This window comes from Tamandua tetradactyla, chromosome 6 (assembly GCF_023851605.1).
Source record: "Tamandua tetradactyla isolate mTamTet1 chromosome 6, mTamTet1.pri, whole genome shotgun sequence".
Lineage (NCBI taxonomy): Eukaryota > Metazoa > Chordata > Mammalia > Pilosa > Myrmecophagidae > Tamandua > Tamandua tetradactyla.
Genome location: NC_135332.1, coordinates 87,625,736 through 87,646,510, shown reverse-complemented (window position 1 = coordinate 87,646,510; position 20,775 = coordinate 87,625,736). Strand labels below are relative to the sequence as shown.

General features: G+C 38.8%; 1 protein-coding gene across 7 annotated transcripts in view; it reads right to left on the bottom strand.

Annotated features, from left to right (window-relative positions):
- The window catches only part of TRAPPC9 (trafficking protein particle complex subunit 9), an 889,500-nt gene that overhangs the window by 334,257 nt on the left and 534,468 nt on the right, over nt 1-20,775 (bottom strand). For all 7 annotated transcript variants that reach the window (XM_077166715.1, XM_077166716.1, XM_077166713.1 and 4 more), the window contains one exon: nt 5,841-5,983. In XM_077166715.1, coding sequence (XP_077022830.1) covers nt 5,841-5,983 — 143 coding nt within the window. The remainder of the gene's footprint in view (nt 1-5,840; nt 5,984-20,775) is intronic.

Sequence of the window (20,775 nt, the reverse complement as noted above, 5' to 3'; positions counted from 1 at the left end):
GGCTGGGGACTATTGTAAAGGTTCCTAGACTGTAAGCTCTTATAGCAGTCACAATATATTTAGAATTTACATTTCTAAATTCTGAGATACTGAGCTATTTATATAAACCTGGTCATTCCCTGAAACTTCAGGTATTTATGTGACACCTTAAACACAGAGTTAGAACACTGAAGCTATGAAAGTCAGCATTAGCTCATTTAGCAACTGTTAAAAAAAAAGCTGAAAACGTGATCAGACTTTGTTTACAGAAAGAATGAAGTTGATCTGGATAGAGCTAAGGTAAATTAAAATACAGGTTAAAGAATAATATGGTCCATATTTTCAAGCTTCAACCTCTAGGAATGACCAAAAGGAAACCTGTTTATTTGATGCAAAATTATATTTTGGGTAGCACATTATCTAATCTAACTTGTATGGTCAGTTTACTTGACCATAATTACATGGAATCTTGGATAGAGTATGAGATCTTGTTGGTTTGTACAGGTTAGTGGGTTAGTGGGGTTAGTGTAATGCCCCAATATATCCCAGAGTAATTTAGGCAGAAAATAAACAAGCATTTGAAAGTTCCCTTGGAGGACTGGGGAGAAAGGAGGAAATATTAAACTTCCCCACTTGGGGAATTCTTGTTCTTCTCACAAGCAGTGGGGACAACCAATTCAATAGGCTAAGCCCTCAGTCTAGGAGCTTACCCCTATGAAGCTGATTTCTGCATAAGAGAGGCTAAGCCTACTTACAATTAGGCCTGAGTCACCCCCAGAGAGTCTCTTGTTGCTCAGATGTGGCCTCTCTCTAAGCCACCTTGGCAGGTGAACTCACTGCCCTCCCTCCTACCTAGGACATGACTCCCAGGGATGTAAATTTCCCTGACAACGTGGGGTCTGACTCCCTCGGATGAGCTGAGATTTGGCATCATGGGAATGAGAAAGCTTTCTTGACCAAAAGGAGGAAGAGAGAAATGAGATAAAGTGTCAGTGGCTGAGAGATTTCAAACAGAATTGGGAGGTTATCCTAGAGGTTACTCTTACACATTAGACATCCCTTTTTAGTTTATGGTGTATCGGAGTGGCTAGAGGAAAGTACCTGAAACTGCCGAACTATGTTTCAATAGCCCTGATTCTTGAAGAAGACCGTATAACTATATAGCTTCTCCAGTGTGACTTAAACCTTGTGTTTGATGTTTCTTTTATCCAGGTTATGGACAGATGAGTTTTTTTTTTAAAAAAAGGATAAAAATAAGTAAATAATAGGGGGAGATAAAGGATAAAACAAATAATTTAAAAAAAAAAACCCTAGGCAAGAGAAACTGGCCTTCAAAGTTAACACATCAAAATAATCAAATGCTCAGATATTAGCAACTAATTAAAATCCATATGAAGAAAGAAAAGGAAGATATGGCTTAGTAAAGGGAACAAATCTGACACAACTAATCAAAGAAGTTCAAACAAATCTCCTAAATCAATTCAAGAAGATGAAGGAATTATGGATATAGAGCTAAAGGATATTAAGAAGATAATAAGAAAGTTTAAAAGGAAACATAACAGAAATTATGGGAATGAAAGGCACAATAAAGAAGATTAAAAATACACTAGAGACATACAAAAGTAGATCTGAACAGGTGGAAGAAAGAATCAGTGAACTAGAAGATAGGACAATCAAAATTATACAGGTCAGAAGAACAGATAAAGAATAGAGAAAATGGAGCAGGGTTTTTTTTCTTCACAGATTTGAGTGACAACATGAATTGAACAAACATAGGAATAATAGGTGTCCCAGAAGATGAGAAGAGAAAAGGGGCAGAAAGGACATTTGAGGGAAAACTGACTGAAAACTTCCCAACTCTTCAGAAGCAAGTAAATATGCATATCCAAGAAGCACAACATACTCCAAACAGGATAAACCCTAACAGACCTACGCAAGGCACTTACTAACCACAATGTCATATGCCAAGGATAAAGAGAGAATCCTGAAAGCATCCAAAGTAAAGTGATTTGTCACACACAAGGGATCCTCAATAAGACTAAGTGCCAATTTCTCATCAGAAACCATGGAGGGGGAAAGGAAGTGGCATGATATATTTGAGGCACTGAAAGAAATAAGCTGCCAGCCAAAATTCTTTATCCAGCAAAATTACCTTCAAAAATAAGAGGAAGTTGAAAACATTCACAGACAGATGGTAAGTGAGAGAGTTCTTCAACAAAAGACATGCCCTACAAAAAATTACTAAAGGGAGTTATTCAGGTTGAAAGGAAAAGGACAGAATGCTAGGAGTGGTGTGAAGAAATGGAAATATTCAGTACAGGGAATTAAATGGGTAAATGCAAAACCCAATAGTACCATAACCTCAATACACAACTACTCTTTAATTCCTATATGAGTCACAATACAGTTGGATAAGAAAAAATCATATATCCTGGTAATGGACATGTAAAATAGAGCCTGTGAAATAAGAATGGTTTCACAGTTGAAGGAGTTTTAAAACAAAACAAAATAAAAAAGCAGAGAAAAATATGCAATAGAGGTGATAGGCTCAAAAAGCCTAAAATATTTAATACCTTGCCGTTTAAAGAAAAAGTTTGCCAATTCCTGCTTAAATATACTCACGATAGTTTATACAATGGCTCTAAGATGATAATTCCATCTGTTTTCTGGTTCTATATCTACTGAATGAATTTTCTCCTGATTGCATTTCCTGCTTCTTTGCAAGTACACTAATTTTTGATGATATGCTGTACATTGAGGATACTATAAAGTCTAATCTTTAGATTATATTATCTTCTTTAATAAAGTGTTGACTTTTTAAGCTAATAATTAACTGATTTCTGATTACCTTGATCCCTTTAAGACTACTTAAAAATGTTATTAGCCTGGGTGCAAAATAGTTTTTATTCCAGGGCTAAATAATCCTTTCCTTAATATGTAGCATTTCTTAGGTGTTTACTGAATGTCCAGAGTGTTTAATTACTCTCCTTCATTCTGGCTGGTTGGAACTTGAATGTCTCTGAGTTCTCTGCAAGCTCTTGTTGTTCTCTAGTTGCTCCACTAACAGCTCCCTAGTAGCTTTTCCTTGTCAAGTTTCTGGGGTTTCACTTTATACATATATATCACAATATTAGGCATGAACTCAAAAGGCCTCTATGCAGATTTCTGGAGTTTCTTCTCTGCTTGGCTTCTTTCTATCTATAACTCAGCCATGCAAACACAACATTCTCGGCACCACCAAACTCTGATCTCTTTCTCCTTTCTGTTCTTTGAGATGGCCAATTTATCTTCTGCCTCCCTGCACTGCAGTCTGTAAAGTACCTCCAAGCAGAAAGCCAGGGTGCTTTCCACATCTCACGGCTCATTGTCCTGCACCCCCTCAAAGAGGGAGAGTTATTTCATTCATTTTGTTGACTTTATGGTAGTTTATAGCAGGACAGCCAATCCAGCATATTTCTGAGCATCACTAGAAGTGGTATCCTGTACCCAATTTTATCTTAATTAACTATATATACCTGCGTTCTCTATTTGACTGTGGGTTCCTGGAAAACAAGGTTTGTGCTCTCTCCATCTCAAACCTCAGTGACTAGCTGAAACTTTGGAGGTGCTGTTTTGAAGAATAAATGAGGACACTTACAATGCAATCTGCTAACTGCTTTCTTAGAAGTGTGAACAATGTACAGGGAAAGCCACAAAAGGAACAACCAACTCTGCTTACTTAAACTTATTTAAAGTTTTATAAAGAAGGTAACAGATCATCAAAGGCAAACATATTTTTCAAAAGGTTAAGTGAGAGACTGACAATTTAAGAAAAAAGAATAGTTTTAGAAAAAGATGCATGGAAAGGCTCACTGGAGTGAAATCCCTTTACATGTCCTAGTATATGAAAAGTAAAGAGCAGAACCTAAGAGGAATACAAAGATGAGATTTTTAAACACCTTAAACGTCACAGTAGGGACTCTGGGCTTTATCCCATAGACACGGAGACAGTGTCTCAGCCAGGCAGTGGCATGGGAATGTATTTAAGGGACCAGAGGGAGAGAGTATGGCTGGAGGCAGGGAGACCTACCAGGCAACTATGTGTCCAGTCCTAACAAAAGATGACGAGGACTTGGAGTGGAATGGAGAGCATGGATTCAGGAGCCATTTCAGAAGATGAAAACACAGAATGTGGATACTCTTAACATCTCAGAGTAATGAAAAGGAACAAATAAGAAGTCAGCTGCAGGAAACAAACAACATGTAGGCCAAAAGAGGAGTGTGAAGTTGACAGGCTGGCTAACCAGGAATCAAATAGCACTTGCGCTAACAACCAACTCTTCCAAGTGTACATTTGCAGCACACCATGTGATGGCATTTTTCTTATCTTAAATCATCATTTAGAGCTGCAGGGGTCAGAATGGGGATGCCAGAAATCAATAAGGAAAAAAACAGGACTCAATGACAACTTGTGCTGCTTCCAAGAACTATTTATATGGGCTCATGGCAGCAGAGATGAGGGGAGGAGAAACACATATGACATTTATGATGGAGGGGATCTAAATGCACAGAAAGGGCCTCAGATACTCTACTCTCTTCTGGCAGCAGTCCTGGCCAAATCTTCCCCAGGGTCATGTTCCTTTAAAGCTTTAAACAAATGCAAAACAGAGGCAAGCCTTGGCAAGAAAGACTATTACTCCACAGATTGAAAAAGAGATAGATGATGAAAGATGATGCTAAAAGGCCCAAGCTAAGCCATTAATTCCTACTGAAGCCATTCTCCAATAGCTGGAAGAAAAAACCAGTCTCCTCTAAACTATAACTACACTTCTCTTTTGAAGCCACATCACTTTAAAGGAGGTATCATGGCTGCATTAACACAGGTGACAACATACCTCTGTTTTCCTTGGACTGGTGGGGTGGGGTGCTGCATGGGATGTTCTCTTCCATGCGTTCAAGGCTAGACAGGTGAGTGTCATGGCTGCTACTTTACCCCTATTAAGGATAAATGACACTTAACCTGCCCTTTCTGACCCCATATATGCAAGGCACCATTGGACAGGAGATGCTGAAATATGGACATGCTCAGGGGAGATCAACACCTGTCCTCAGAGCCTCTCCCCAGTGAGCAGGGGTCTGAATGGCCATGGGTCTCAAATCACCTACAACTGCAGCTGTGGCTTTCAGCATCTCCACTCTACTTCTTCTTATGTCAACGTTTCAGGAAGGAAACTGACACTGTCCCACTCAGAGAATACATTTAGTATCTCTTGTCTCTTCTGGGTGTGAGGTAGTCAAACTGTCTGATTTATTTGTCCTGAGGCCTGGAAAACTTAACAGGAGAGAAAGGCTTTGTGCAAGAAAGTCCCTGTAACCTGGTGCTGCACTTGACCAGGAGATGGTAAGATGTCAAACAGGCTGGTCATTCCTACAAAGCACCTATTATTGTACTAGGATGCCAGGACTGATGTACAAAGAGATGTTGGGCTCCTCCAGGAGTCCCCAAAACATTGTGGGTTCCTGTTAAGCCCCTGCTAATTGGAGAGCTGAAGCAGACCAGAGCCAAGACCAGTCTTAGGCCAAGTGGGAAATGTGCCTCCACAATGATGACAGCAAACGAGAATATTGCAGTTGTAAAAGGTATCACAGCACATCACAATTCATAAAGCCCATTCATTTGTAGCTAACTGAAGAGGCAGGCTAAGTATAATGCTTGTTTTTCTGATGAGGAAACTAAGTCCCAGAGAGGCCAAGCAGCTTGGCATAAAAGCATCACAGACATGACTGGAGACAGGATCAAAATAAAAATTTATGTCAGCATTCCAAATCCAATATTATTAGACTCTACCAGAAGGTTATTTTAAGGGAGTTAATAAGTTTACCTGGTTGCTGGCAGAGTGCTGACTCGGGTGAAAAATACGGATGGCTCAACTTCAACATGCAGCCCCAGAGAAAGGTTCCTGTAATATCCTTCAACATGGCCTGGGCCTCCAGAGTATTTGAAATTCAGAATAGCTTCCAGAGTCTAGAAAGATTTAAAAAACAATGTTAGTCCTCCTCAGCTGATCAATATCCTTCACCAGGCAGGGATCTACTTAGGAGGAATCTGAGGACAGCCCACTGGTAAAGCATATGGTAAAGCAGAGGGCAACTCTCAGCCATCTTCAGCCCTGACATCATCTTTCCTTTGATACCCTGATGGCTACACAGCAACCCTCAACCTGGAAACGCTAATGAGAAAGGACTAAAAAAGTTAGCATATCAGAAAGAAAAATACATTTCAATCAATACTGCTTAAATATATAGATTAAGTAGGAGCGGTTTTGCTTCCATTTAGGAGGCAGAATGTTCTCCCATGCTAACAATGAGTACAAGCCAACAAACCACAGGCTTGTGATGGTGTTCAGCTGTCTAGTCAAGCAAGCGCTGGCCTAACCATCACTGCTGGAGCATTCTGTGGACTTAAATCATAAAGTTGATTACATCCTAACTGATTACATCTACAATCAAGGAGAGGGTCTTTCACCATCGAGAGACATTTAATTGAATCAGTTGAAGGCTTTAAAAAGAGGAGTCAGAAGAGAGAATTTTCATCTCTATTCAGCCAGCTACCTTCTCCTGGGAAATTCAACAAAGACTTTCATTGGAGTTGCTACCTTGTGGCCTGTGTTATGGAATCTGGACTTGTGCATTCCTATGGTTGTGTGAGACACTTATAAAATCTCACATTTACAGATATTTCCTATTGGTTCTGTTTCCCTAGAGAACCCTGATTAATACAGGGGGCGGGTTCCCACTCACTCCAAGGGTCTTCTCCACAGATCTCTGCCAGGTGATCATAGAAGGACTGGCAGGAGGAATGCAGAGTAGAGAGCCTCCCTTGGTGGTTCAGGTAGAAGAAAGGGGATTACTGAAATCCCAGCCCCACCACAGCCCAGACCACTTCCACTCCCCACTTTAACACTCTTTACCCTGGCCCACTCCTGCCCCCTTCACTCTCATGAAGCAAGATCTTCAGCTGCTGGGAAAGCAGCAGCAAACCCAAGGGAATCAGCAAGGATCCATTCTAGTTGGAAGAGGGTTAGACACTGCCGGAGGAGAAACTTCAAGTGTTTATATGACACCTGAAAACTCAAGAGTTAGAGTTCTGAAGCTATGAAAACCAGCAGTACCCCATACAGGAACCATTTAAAAAGTTGAAAAACTGATCAGATATTGAATAGAGATATGAATGTAGCTGATCTGGATAGGACTAAAATATATCAAAAGATTGGGTAAAGGATGACATTGTCCACATTTTAAAACTTCAACTTCTGTGTGAGACTAAAGGGAGAAATGTTTATTTGGTGAAAAATTTATATTTTGGGTAGTGTATTTCCTAATTTAACTTGCATGGTCAGTTTAGTTAAACACCATAAGTACACGGAATCTTGAATAGGGCATGAGATTTTTTTGGTTTGTCCAGGTTAGACTAATGCCCTGATAAATCCCAGAGTGATTTGGACAGTGAATGAGAAAGTATTTGCAAAGTGCCTTTAGAGGAATTGGGAGAAAGGGGGAAATATTCAACTTCCCCATTTGGAGAATTTCTATATTCTAGCAAGCAGTGGGGACAACCAAATCAATAGGCCGAGCCCTCGATCTTGGGGTTCACCCCTATGAAACTTATTCCTGCAAAAGACAGGCTAAGCCTACTTAAAATTAGGCTTAAGAGTCACCCCAGAGAACCTCTTTTGTTGTTCAGATGTGATCTTTCTCTCTCTAAGTCGACACAGCAAGTGAACTCACTGCCCTCTCCCCACTACATGAGACATGACTTCCCAGGGATGTAAATCTCCCTGGCAGAGTGGGACAGAAATCCTGGGATGAGACCAGACCTGGCATCAAGGGATTGAGAAAACTTTCTTGACCAAAAAGGGGAAGAGAAAAATGAGAAAAAATAAAGTGTCAGTGGCTGAAAGATTTCAAACAAGAGTCAAGGGGTTATCCCAGAGGTTATTCTTATGCATCATATAGATATCCCTTTTTAAGTTTATGATGTATTAGAGAGGCTAGAGGGAAGTACCTGAAACTGTAGAACTGTGTTCCAGTAGCCTTATTTCTTGGAGATGATTGTATAATGATAAAGCTTTTACAGTGTGACTGTGTGATTGAGAAAACTTTTGTCTCATGTTCCTTTGATCTAGGATATAGACCATGAGTAAAAATATGGATTAGAAAATCAACAAATAATAGGGAGAACAAAGGTTAAAATATACTGTGCAGATAGAAATTCTACTGGTCAATGAGAGGGAGGGGTAAAGGAAATGGTATGTATGAGTTTGTTCTTTTCTCTTTTTTATTTCTTTTACTGGAGTGATGTAAATTTTCAAAAAATGATCATGGTGATGAATACACAACTATGTGATGACATTGTGAGCCACTGATTCTACACCATTTATGGAATGTTTGTATACTAAGAATGCTTGTATGTTAAGTTTTATCAATAAAAATATTTAAAAAAAAAAAAAAAAGGAAGAAGAAGAAGTTGCTGGAGGAGAACAAGGAAACCATCCTGAGCCAAAGTCATATACCCCATACCTTTGAGGGTCTGTTTACACCAATACTCTATCTGGGATAGGGGCAGGAAAACCCCTCTTAACAATACCACTACAGATATGATGCAGAGTTTGGCTGCTCTGGGGCAAAGGGATGGAATCACTGAGAAAGCCAACAGGTAAGACTCATGCACACAGAGGCCCTCATACAGAGGCTGGAGGAAGACAAGAGGGAGCTTCATCTGTTCCTGCCACCAGCTGGGCAAACACCAAGTAAAAGCACCACTGGGGGAGGAGCCAAGGTGTGGAGAAAGACCTGCCTGCCTGTGTAGTAGCATGCAGGGAGGCGGAAAGCTGAGGATAAACTGAGGGTCCACTGCAGAAAAATCCTCAGCAGCCTCAACCTTCTTACCCCTCCAACTCCCATTAAAGACAAAGCCATACCAGAGGAATCTGGAGCCTATGCAAACAGATAACCATAGCAACAAGAAAACTCAAACCCAGCTTAACTCTTGAATGGAATACCTCAACCCTCCACAATTAAGTCCATGGGCCAAATCACACCCACAGCCTGTTTGTGCATGGCCTAAAAGCTAAGAATAGGTTTCACATCTTCAAAAGTTTGTAAAACAAAACAGTAACCACCGCCACAACAACAAAAGATGAATACTGAATAGAAACCATATGTGGCCGCAAAAGAAACATTTGACAATACTGGTGAGGCTAGAACAAGAGGCAGAGATCTAGGCAATGAAAAGTCTTGTTGTCCTGCTGGGCTCCTTAGACCTTATCTGAAAAAAATACCCAAATCAAGTGAAAACCTAAACAAAAGCAGTAGAAGTTTTGAGTGATTAAGAGGGTAGAATTGGCAAACTTTGATGACTTGGATTGGGGGGTAGTGAATATGGAGGAACATAATATAGAAAGACTCAGGTTTTTGGCTTAGGCACAAGGGCATCTGTGGACTTACACAGAGAGAGGCTTAGTTCAGGAAGTGGAGGAGGCAGGTGTGACTGGGCGTGATTTGTCTGAATTAACCATGGGACGCATAAGTCGAAGTTAGATATACTGCCTGGAGCTCCAGAGAAAGATGAGCTTGTAGCAAAGATCTAGGCATTGCCAGCCCACAGCCAAACAGTAGGAAAGAACCAGTAACATCCAGGGTATGTTCAAAGGAAGAAGTTTCCTTGACTCTGAGGAACACAGATACTTAGATGGTAAGGAATAGAAGAGGACAGTGAGAAGAAATATGAAAAGCAGCAGCAGGGGATTCGAAGATTGGGGTCAGGAAAGCCAGGGAGGACAGCTCTTAAGGAGCCAGGGTCAGTTGTGTGAAGTGAGGTCTGAGAAAGTGTCCACTGCATTGGCAACAGTGGCCAGTGATGACCACCACGGAAGCATTTTCCAGACAGAAGTGAGGGTGGAAACCAGAGGCAGGCAGATGGCAGACGGTGTGTGAGCACAGTACAGCAGTTGACCACTGGCCATGTTCCTGCTGGGGCCTGAGAGCTCCATGCACAGTGGGTGGGCCTGAGTACTTTCAGCCAGCAAGACCAATTGAAGATGGAAGCCCTAAAGGCTGCAAGGACTCTTGCTTTCCCCTCTTCTCATCGAGGCTTCAAAGCCCATATTTTGAGAAGCCACCACGGCAGGATGTAGTGTTTAGCCTTTGGTTATTGCTTTTGTTGACCCATTTCTCCCCTCCAATGGAGAGGCATACACAGCTGTAAAATTTTTTTAAATGAAACAAACAGCCCATATATGCTTGTGTCATACAGAGGTGAATGACTTTCCTTTGGGAAGACCAGAGGATAGAAGTTCCAAAGACTTGCAAGGCAGACTGGCAGGGTGCAAGGAACAGGCATGGAAGCCAGTTCAAATCATTTGAGGCTCTGACTCTGCAATCTTGGGTACCTTATGTCATCATACTCTGCCTCAGTTTCTCAGTTGTTAAATGGAGGTAACAATCAATACCTATCTCATCAGACATGGCTGAGGAATAAATGAGAAAAACGTAGCAGCAGAAGAAGTAAGCACTCATTAAATTAACTGTTTCCTCAGTGCTCAACCTCACCCATTTTAAAAGGTTGCTGTTTTAACGTACCTCTACCACCTTACTCCCCACCACTCCTGAAGCTGCCTTCCATTCCTTTATGCTCAAGGTGTCCTGAAATTTTTGTGCCACTAGAAATACCATCACTATTCTCTCCACAACTTAAATTCTGCTTCTCTGTGTAGCCCAGATAAAGATGCGCAGTCTCCAGAAAACTTCTATACCACCTCACAAAAGTACTTAATGGAATACAGAATTTGTTTTCTGACTCAAGGGTCATATTTTGGCCTCAGCAAAATCGAAATCCCTTTTTTACTCACTTCCCCACCATTTCAAGAAAATTTCATTTCTTCTGTACAAGGCTTACAACTTCTTGAAATCCCCCTTGTCATCAGCAATAGGTGAGACTCTCACATGTGCAAACCCCAATAAGACTTCCCATAAAGACGTTCTTAATCCAAATGACCTGCATTAAGTTCTTATAGATTTACCACCCAAATTTACATTTCATTTGTTTGAACTAATCTTCCACTCATCTGTTCAAACACTTCCTGGGCATGTTCTGAGTGCCAGGTTGTGTGCCTAGGACAAGAAGAATGAGATGAGGTAACTGGTCTTAGAAAGTTCAGTAAATGTTGAGGGACTGGATGCATGAATGAATGAACTAATAAATAAACAAATGGTGCCAACCCACAGCCCCACACATGTGCAGGGTCTTCCTCAAATTGAAGGCACAGGAGTAAAAAATAAATAAACAGGCTTTCAATAATGGCCTTGAAAAGCCAAATTCTGTACAGTAGCAACAAATGTCACACAGTTTTTTGGGTTTTGTTTTGTTTTGTTTTTTAAGGTAACCCTAAAGTCACTTTCAGGGAGTGATGTGGTAGAAATCATTGGCAGAAGGAACAAAAAATACAAGAAGTAGATAGTTATCAAGTACTATATAACAAGGGAACAATAGCCTGTGTTTCTATTCTCTTGAAATTGGCTGTTTCTTTACTCTGTAGAGAAGCAAAGAAAAGATATAATTATGGAGAATAATATCTAAATTATAAAAATCAAGCATAGAAAAGGTTTTGTGAAATTATGGAGTCTGTTATTGCCATTTTACCCTTGATTGAAATAAAAAGACTCCTCAGCCCAGTAAAATTAGAATATTTAAATAAAACCATATAGTGGGCTGGTAAGGCAAAAAATAAAAAAAAAAACCAACCATGATGTTCAAGCTTTTAACATGAAACAAGCAGCACTAATCTACCACAAGGCTTTCCCTTCTGAGACTATTTTGCAGTCCTTACTTTGAGAAAAGACTTAAGGAAGTAAAGACAACTATTAACTATTTTCTAAGGCCACCAGAACGAATCATTAAAGCTAAAATGAAGGGTCTTTCAATGGCTCCCTGTCATCAAACACCTGCTAAGTGCCCTGCACACACTACATGATGGGTGCACATGGGCTCTAGTGCCCACTAGTGCTCTCCAAGGAGGGCCCTGCTAAAATAAGGACACTCACCCAGGATTCAAACACAGAACTACACAGCTGCATGCCCCATGCTCTGTCTAATCACAGCCTGCTCAGACAGCATTCACTCACCCACCCAATAATTCACTCACTGGCCCAGGATGACAATCTGCTGCATGCCAGGAAGTGCAGAGGGTGAAAGAAGCATGACAAAGTCCTATGAAAGAAACAAGCCCAGAGTAATCCAAGATAAATGGTGATGTACTATTGGTACAGTGGGGTAGTAGGACACATGAGGATACTGGAAAGAAAGGACCACATGTGCTGGTAGGCAGGATTTGAGTAGGAAGGAACAACATCCCAGGATTAGCTTCACTGCACAGACAAGAATATTGTAGCAGAAAGAGGAACGTGAGCAGGCCAAGTTCTCTTGGCTGGACAGTAGCTGTGCAGGGAGCCTAGGAAGGACTGATTTCAGAGTCATTAGACACTGCAATCCAGAAAGGGCACCAAAGAGGCTCGGGAGAGGAGGATGAGATTAGAAGATGGCCAGCACCAAAGATGAGGGGAGAACTGCAGTTGTCATAAATCTCCTTACAGTAGAGGACAAATGAAGATTTACAGGTCAGGCTGCTGACATTGCATCTGATTCTCAGAACAAAACTGCAAGATAGGGATTATCATCACCATTTTATGAATAAGGAAACAGTCTCAAGAAAATAAATTATGCAATGTCACAGATTTGGTAAGCATGAGAGTTGGAAATCCAGTTAACTAAACTCAGGTTTGGATAAACCTCACTCCTTTATTCTCTGACAATTCCATGAGTTTACAATAATCTCAGTGCTTAGGAAATTGACATGTTTGCATGTATTTCTCTAGTCTAATGAAGAGCAGATAAAATGGCTCCATTACCAATCCAGGAGTCGGGGAACATTATACATGAATTCCTGAAAGAGGTAACAGGTACCCTGAACGACACACGAAGATAAGTTCACCACGTAAATAAGAGAGAAAGAGCAGTCCCCAGGCAGAAAAGGCAAGAGCTTTTGCAGTACAGAACCAACAAAGGGTGCGTGAGTGCCAAAACACTGATGGTTCCACCCTCCCCATCTCACACATCCCTATAGTGAAGATCAAATGAAATTGAGGACATACTACAATGCGTAAAATACACTTTGTCATACAAACATCATCTACCACACTGATCATCAAACTCAACAGATCCTTTAACTGGGAATAAAGAATATGTCATACTTCAGGGCCCAATGGAAAAAAATTTAGTCAAATGCTAGCATGGCCAAATGTTATAAAAAGTTCAGTTATAGGTCCTTTTCACGTTGCCTGAAGAAAATCCATCTCATCCATTCACTCAGTTGGTCTAAACTGTGTACCTAGATTAAAACTAGAGAGTTTTTTCAGAACCACATAACATAGTCATTAAATAAGAATATAATTACTAAATATTTTGAAAGGACATAGAACAGTGTCTGGTATAGAGTAAACATTAAATATGTGTTTGGAAGAAAATAAAATAAACTATGCATAGAAAACTATATGAGAGAGACAGCCAAGATGGTGGCTTAGCAAGGTGTGGGATTTAGTTCATCCTCCAGAACAGCTACTAAATAGCCAGAAACAATATAGAACAACTACTGGGGCCATGTCAGTGACCCGAAACACAGCGTACCCTAGTCTGGACCAGCTGGACTGGCTGCAAGCCTACCCAGAACTGTGAGTTCCCAAGCTGCAGCAGCCAGCACCCATCCCCAACAGGCTGCTTCCCAGAGGGGAAAGGAAAGGGATTTTACCAGCAGCAGGGGCTGAGCACAACTAAGTTTCAAGTGTGGAATTAATTCACAAATTCTAAATACTAAAAATAGGCCACCAGCTCAGGTGCACCTGGTCAAAATAGAAGAAGAAATTATAAGAGAAATTAGTAAATATCTTGAGGCAAATGGAAATGAAAACTCAACATATCAAAACTTATGGGATGCAGCAAAGGCAGTGCTAAGAGGGAAATAAATTGCCCTAAATGCCTATATCAAAAAAGAAGAAAGGGCAAAAACCAAGGAATTAACAGTCAGCTTGGAAGAAGTAGAGAAAGAACAGCAAACTAACCCAAAAGCAGGCAAAAGGAAAGAAATAATAAAGATTAGAGAAGAAATAAATGAAATTGACAACATGAAAACAATTGAGAAAATCAACAAAACCAGAAGCTGGTTCTATGAGAAAATCAATAAGATTAATGGACCCTTAGCAAGTTTGACAAAAAAGAAGAGGAGAGAAGATGCAAATAAATAAGAACAGATGGTAGAGGAGACATAACCACTGACTCCACGAAAGTAATGACAGGATACTATGAACAACTTTATGCTAATAAATACAACAATGTAGATGAAATGGACAACATTCTAGAAAGGCATGAACAACCAACTTTGACACAAGAAGAAATAGACAACCTCAACAAACCAATCAAAAGTAAAGAAACCGAATCAGTCATTAAGAAGCTCCCCAAAAAGAAAAATCCAGGACCAGATGGCTACACATATGAATTCTATCAATCATTCCAGAAAGAATTAGTACCAGTCCTGCTTAAACTCTTCAAAAAAACTGAAGGGGAGGGAAAGCTACCTAACTCATTCTATGAAGCCAAAATCACCCTCATACCAAAGCCAGACAAAGATATTACAAAAAAAGAAAACTACAGACCAATCTCTCTAATGAATATAAATGTAAAAATCCTCAACAAAATTCTAGCAAATTGAATCCAGCAACACATTAAAAGAATTATACATCATAACTAAGTGGGATTCATCCCAGATATGCAAGGATGGTTTAACATAAGAGAATCAATTAATGTAATAAACCATATTAACAAATCAAAGCAGAAAAACCATATGATCATCTCGATGGATGCAGAAAAGGCATTTGACAAAATTCAACATTCTTCCTTGTTAAAAACACTTCATAGGATAGGAATAGAAGGGAACGTACTCAAAATGATAAAGGGAATATATGAAAGACCCACAGTTAATATCATCCTCAATGGGGAAAAACTGAGAACTTTCTCCCTAAGATCAGGAACAAGACAAGGATGTCCACTATCACCACTGTTATTCAACATTGTGTTGGAGGTTCTAGCCAGAGCAATTAGACAAGAAAACGAAATACAAGGCAGAGAACTGGAAAGGAAGAAGTAAAACTCTACTGTTTGCAGATGATATGTCAAAAACCCCCAAAAATCACAGCGAAACTACTAGAGCTAATAAACGAGTACAGCAAAGTGGCAGGTTACAAGATCAACAATCAAAAATCTGCAGTGTTTCTGTACACTAGTAATGAACAATCTGAGGGGGAAATCAAGAAAAGAATTCCATTTACAATTGCAACCAAAAGAATAAAATAAATTTACAAACAAACTTAACTAAGATAGAAAAAACCTATACAAAGATAACTACAAGAAATTGCTAAAAGAAATCACAGAAGACCTAAACAGATGGAAGGGCATAACGTGTTCATAGATTGGAAGACCAAATGTAGTTAAGATGTCAATTCTACCTAAATTGATCTACAGATTCAATGCAATACCAACTAAAATCCCAAAAACTTACTTTTCAGAAACAGAAAAACCAACAAGCAAATTTATCTGGGAGGGAGGGTGCCCTAAATAGCTAAAAGTATCCTGAGAAAAAAAAGTGAACTTGGAGGTCTCACGTAACCTGACTTTTAAAGGATATTATGAAGCTACAGTGTTTTGCAAAACAGCATGGTACTGGCATAAAGATAGATAAACTGACCAATGGAATAGAATAGAGTGTTCAGATATAGACCCTCTCATCTATGGATAATTGATCTTTGATAAGGCAGTCAAGCCAACTCACCTGGGACAGAACAGTTTCTTCAATAAATGGTGCCTAGAAAACTGGATATCCATACGCAAAAGAATGAGAGAGGACCCATATCTCGCATCCTATAAAAAAATTAATTCAAAATGAATCAAAGACCTAAACATTAGATCTAAGGCCATAAAACTGTTAGAAGGAAATGTAGGGAAATATTTTATAAATCCTATACTAGGAGGCGGTTTCCTAGACCTTACACCCAAAGCAAGAGCACTGAAGAAAGAATGAAATAAATGGTAACTCCTCAAAATTAAACACTTTTGTGCATCAAAGAACTTCATCAAGAAAGTAAAAAGAGCCTACAAAATGGGAGACAATACTTGGAAATGATATATCTGATAAAGGTCTAGTATCCAGAATATATAAAGAGATTGCTCAACTCAACAATAAAAAGACAGCCAACACAATAACAAAATGGGCAAAAGACTTGAAGAGACACTTCTCAGAAGAGGAAATACAAACGGTGAAAAGGCACAGGAAGAGATGCTCAACTTCCCTGGCCATCAGAGAAATGAAAATCAAAACCACAATGAGATATCATTTCACACCAATCAGAATGACCATTATCAATAAAACAGAAAATGACAAGTGCTGGAGAGGATGTGGAGAAAGAGGCATACCACTGTGGAAGGCAGTTTGACGGTTCCTCAAAAAGCTGAATATAGAACTGTCATATGACCCAGCAATACCATTGCTAGGTATCTACTCAGAGGACATGAGGGCAAGGACACAAACGGACATTTGCACACCAATGTTTATAGCAGCATTATTTATAATTGCAAAGTGATGGAAACAGCCAAAATGTCCATCAACAGAAGAGTAGCTAAACAAATTGTGGTGGTATATACATACGGTAGAATATTATGAAGCTGTAAGACAGAATAAAGTTATGAAATATGTAACAACATGGGTGGACCTTAAGGACATTATGTTGAGTGAGATTAGCCAGAAACAAAAGGACAAATACTGTATGGTCTCACTGATATGAACTGACATTAGTGAATAAACTTGGGAATTTCACTGGTAACAGAGACCATCAGGAGATAGAAATAGGGTAAGATAGTAGGTAATTGGAGCTGAAGGGAAACAGATTGTACAACAGGACTGAATGCAAAAACTCAGAAATGGATAGCACAATACTACCTAACTGTAATACAATTATGTTAAAACACTGAATGAAGCTGAATGTGAGAATGATAGAGGGAGGAGGGCTGGGGCACAAATGAAATCAGAAAGAAAAATAGACAATAAAGACTGAGATGGTATAATATAGGAATGCCTAGAGTGTATAATGATAGTGACTAAATGTACAAATTAAAAAAATGTTTTTGCATGAGGAAGAACAAAGGAATGTCATTACTGCAAGGTGCTGAAAATAGATGGTAATTAATATTTAAAAATATTAACTTATACGTGAGACTAAAGCAAAAAATGTTTATTTGGTACAAAATTTATATTTTGACTAGTGCATTTCCTAATATAACTTATGTAGACAGCTTAACTGAACACTGTAAGTACGTGGAACCTTGAGTAGAACATGAGATTTTGTGGGCTTGTACAGAGTGATGCCCTGATAAATCCCAGAATGATTTGAACAGTGAATAAAAAAATATTTGTAAAGTCCTCTTCAGGGAATGATGAGAAATAGGGAAAATTCAACTTCCCCAAGTTGAATTTTTGATATTCTCACAAGCTGTGCGGACAACCAAAGCTATAGGCTGAGCCCCCAATCTTGGCGTTTGTTCATATGAAACTTAACCCCACAAAGGATAGGTCAAGTCTACTTAAAATTTAGGCCTAAGAGTCACCCCCAAGAGAGCCTCTTTTGTTGCTCAGATGTGGCCTCTCTCTCCAACCAACATGACAAGCAGTCTCACCACCCTCCCCCTCTCTGCGTGGAACATGAGTCCCAGGGGTGTGAACCTTCCTGGCAATGTGGGACAGAAATCCTGGAATGAGCTGAGACTCAGCATCAAGGGACTGAGAAAAACCCTAGAATGAGCTGAGAATTAACATCAAGGGATTGAGAGAACCTTCTCGACCAAAGGGGGAAGAGTGAAATGAGACTAAGTGTCAATGGCTGAGAGATTCCAAACAGAGTCGAGAGGTTATCCTGGACGTTATTCTTATGCATTAGGTAGATATCACCTTGTTGTTCAAGATGCAGTGGAGAGGCTGGAGGGAACTGCCAATGTAGAGTTGTGTTCCAGTAGCCATGCTTCTTGATGATGATTGAACAATGATATAGCTTCCGCAATGAGACTCTGTGAATGTGAAAACCTTGTGTCTGATGCTCCTTTTAGCTACTATAGCAACAGAAGAGTAGAACATAAGGAATAAAAATAAATAATAGGGGGGAACAAATGTTAAAATAAATTTAGACTGAAATGCTAGTGATCAATGAAGGGGAGGAGTAAGGGGTATGGTATGTATGAATTTTTTTCTGTTTTCTTTTTATTTCCTTTTCTGAATAGATGCAAATATTCTAAGAAATGATCATGATGATGAACATGCAACTATGTGATGATACTGTGAATTACTGATTATATATGTAAAACGGAACAATCAAAAGCTAAGAATGTTTGCGTTTGCTTGGTGTTTATTGGTACGTTTAAAAAATTTAAAAATTAATAATTAAAAAAAAACTATATGAAGCATTATGCCACCAGACAGACCTAATGAATACCATCTAAGAATAAGATACAAAAAGAAATCAAAGGAAGTTCAATATTGACTCTACTGGACAAATATTGTCGAAGAATTTGTTGTCCATCATGTTACACACAGCATCTATTTTATGAGGACAGACAAAAGAAATTTTTCTTGGATTTCCACCAGGAAAACCTCATCATTCTTGATCAACTGCTTACTTTTATCATACTGTAAAATATGAACACATGTGGCACTTTAATTTGGATGCTAGTAAGTTCAGAGCCAAATTTATGGTTTATGTCTTACAGTGCATACTATCATCACCTCTAGATTTATGGTTTCCATTATTCTAATTTCTTCAGCTTGCAAAACTTTTCATTGCCTATCTTTCTGTAGCCACCTGAAACTTTGGGAAATAATGTGACATTTTACAAGCAACCGACCAACATAAGTACATATTTTAAAAAAAGACAATAAAATTTATCACATTCAAAATGCCACTAAGCAACTTGACTTCTGACCACAAAACATACTCTCCAACCAAAACATATAGTAAACTGAAAAAAATATACAACTACTATTTTCTAAGCTTTGACAATGCATAGTATAAGGCTGTGGCTTCTAAGAAAAAAAAAAACAAATGATGCATACTTTATGATAATCTTAGCTCTCAGCCTAGCTGCAAATTCTAAACCACAGTGAGGTAAGGGGAAACCCAAACAGCACTGAGCAGAGTTGCTGGCATGAGAAGAGAGAACAGAGTTCAGGAAGGCAAAAGAGGTTAGACCATGCAGGGAAAGTTCATGCAACAAGAATGCTTTACAGAGAAACAGCTCCGGGAATATGCATAGGAATGCCTCTGAGTATTTGGCTGAAAAGCAGTCTATGCATGAGTAGGGTAAAAAAGTCAAGGCCTGACCAAAAAAAAAACAATACACAAAAAATTTAAAAAAAAAAAATGCCAAGGAAGAAATAATGACATGGGAACAGAAGCCAAACAACTTCCAGAGCTCACATGGAGCTGGAAATCATTCACATTTCCACTAGTCAAGTAAAGAGATGTAATTGAAGATTTGAAGTATTCAAAAGCTATCCTGAAAGGGTTGTGACTTATTTATACGGCTAAAAGAGTCATATAGTAAAGGTGGCTCTAGATACATCCTAAACAAGACTTGCAAGGACCAATGTACTCTGTAAATAATTTAACTATTGGCCTGAACCAATCTGAATACTCTTTAAAGGAGTAAAACAAAATTCAGACTCTCAACAATGAAATATCTATAATGTCTATAAACAAAAAAATATTGGACAAGGAAAAAGCAGGAAAACTTGACCAATAAAAAGGTAAAAAAAAATAAATTGATGATAACTGACTTAAAATAACAGATTATGAAATTAGAAAAGACATATAGAAAGCTATTATATAAATATATTTATATAAATACTTTAAAGAGTATTCAAATTGGTTCAGGCCAAATATATTTATATTCAATTATTTAAATGAAAACTTTTAAGATAAATGAGGAGAGAAACGTGAAGATATGATAAAAGAATCAGAAAGAACTCTGAGGTAAAAATATAATATCTGAAATGAAAAATATGCCAGATGGGATTAAGAACATATTTGATATTACAGAAGAAAATACCAGCAAGAGAAAAGCAATCCATCACATACAAGGGAAGCTGAAGGGAAACAGATTGTGCAAAAGGACTAAACGTAAAAACTCAGAAATGGACAGCACAATACTACCTAACTGTAATACAATTATGTTAAAACACTGAATGAAACTGAATGTGAGAATGATAGAGGGAGGAGGGCTGGGGGCACAAATGAAATCAGAAAGAAAAACAGACAATAAAGACTGAGATGGTATAATCTAGGAATGCCTAGAGTGTGTAATGATAGCGACTAAATGTACAAATTAAAAAAATGTTTTTGCATGAGGAAAAACAAAGGAATGTCATTACTGCAGGGTGCTGAAAATAGATGGTAATTAATATTTAAAAATTTTAACTTATACATGAGGCTAAAGCAAAAAATGTTTATTTGGTACAAAATTTATATTTTGACTAGTGCATTTCCTAATATAACTTATGTAGACAGCTTAATTGAACACCATAAGTACATGGAACCTTGAGTAGGACATGAGATTTTGTTGGTTTGTCCAGAGTGATGCCCTGAGAAATCCCAGAGTAATTTGATCAGTGA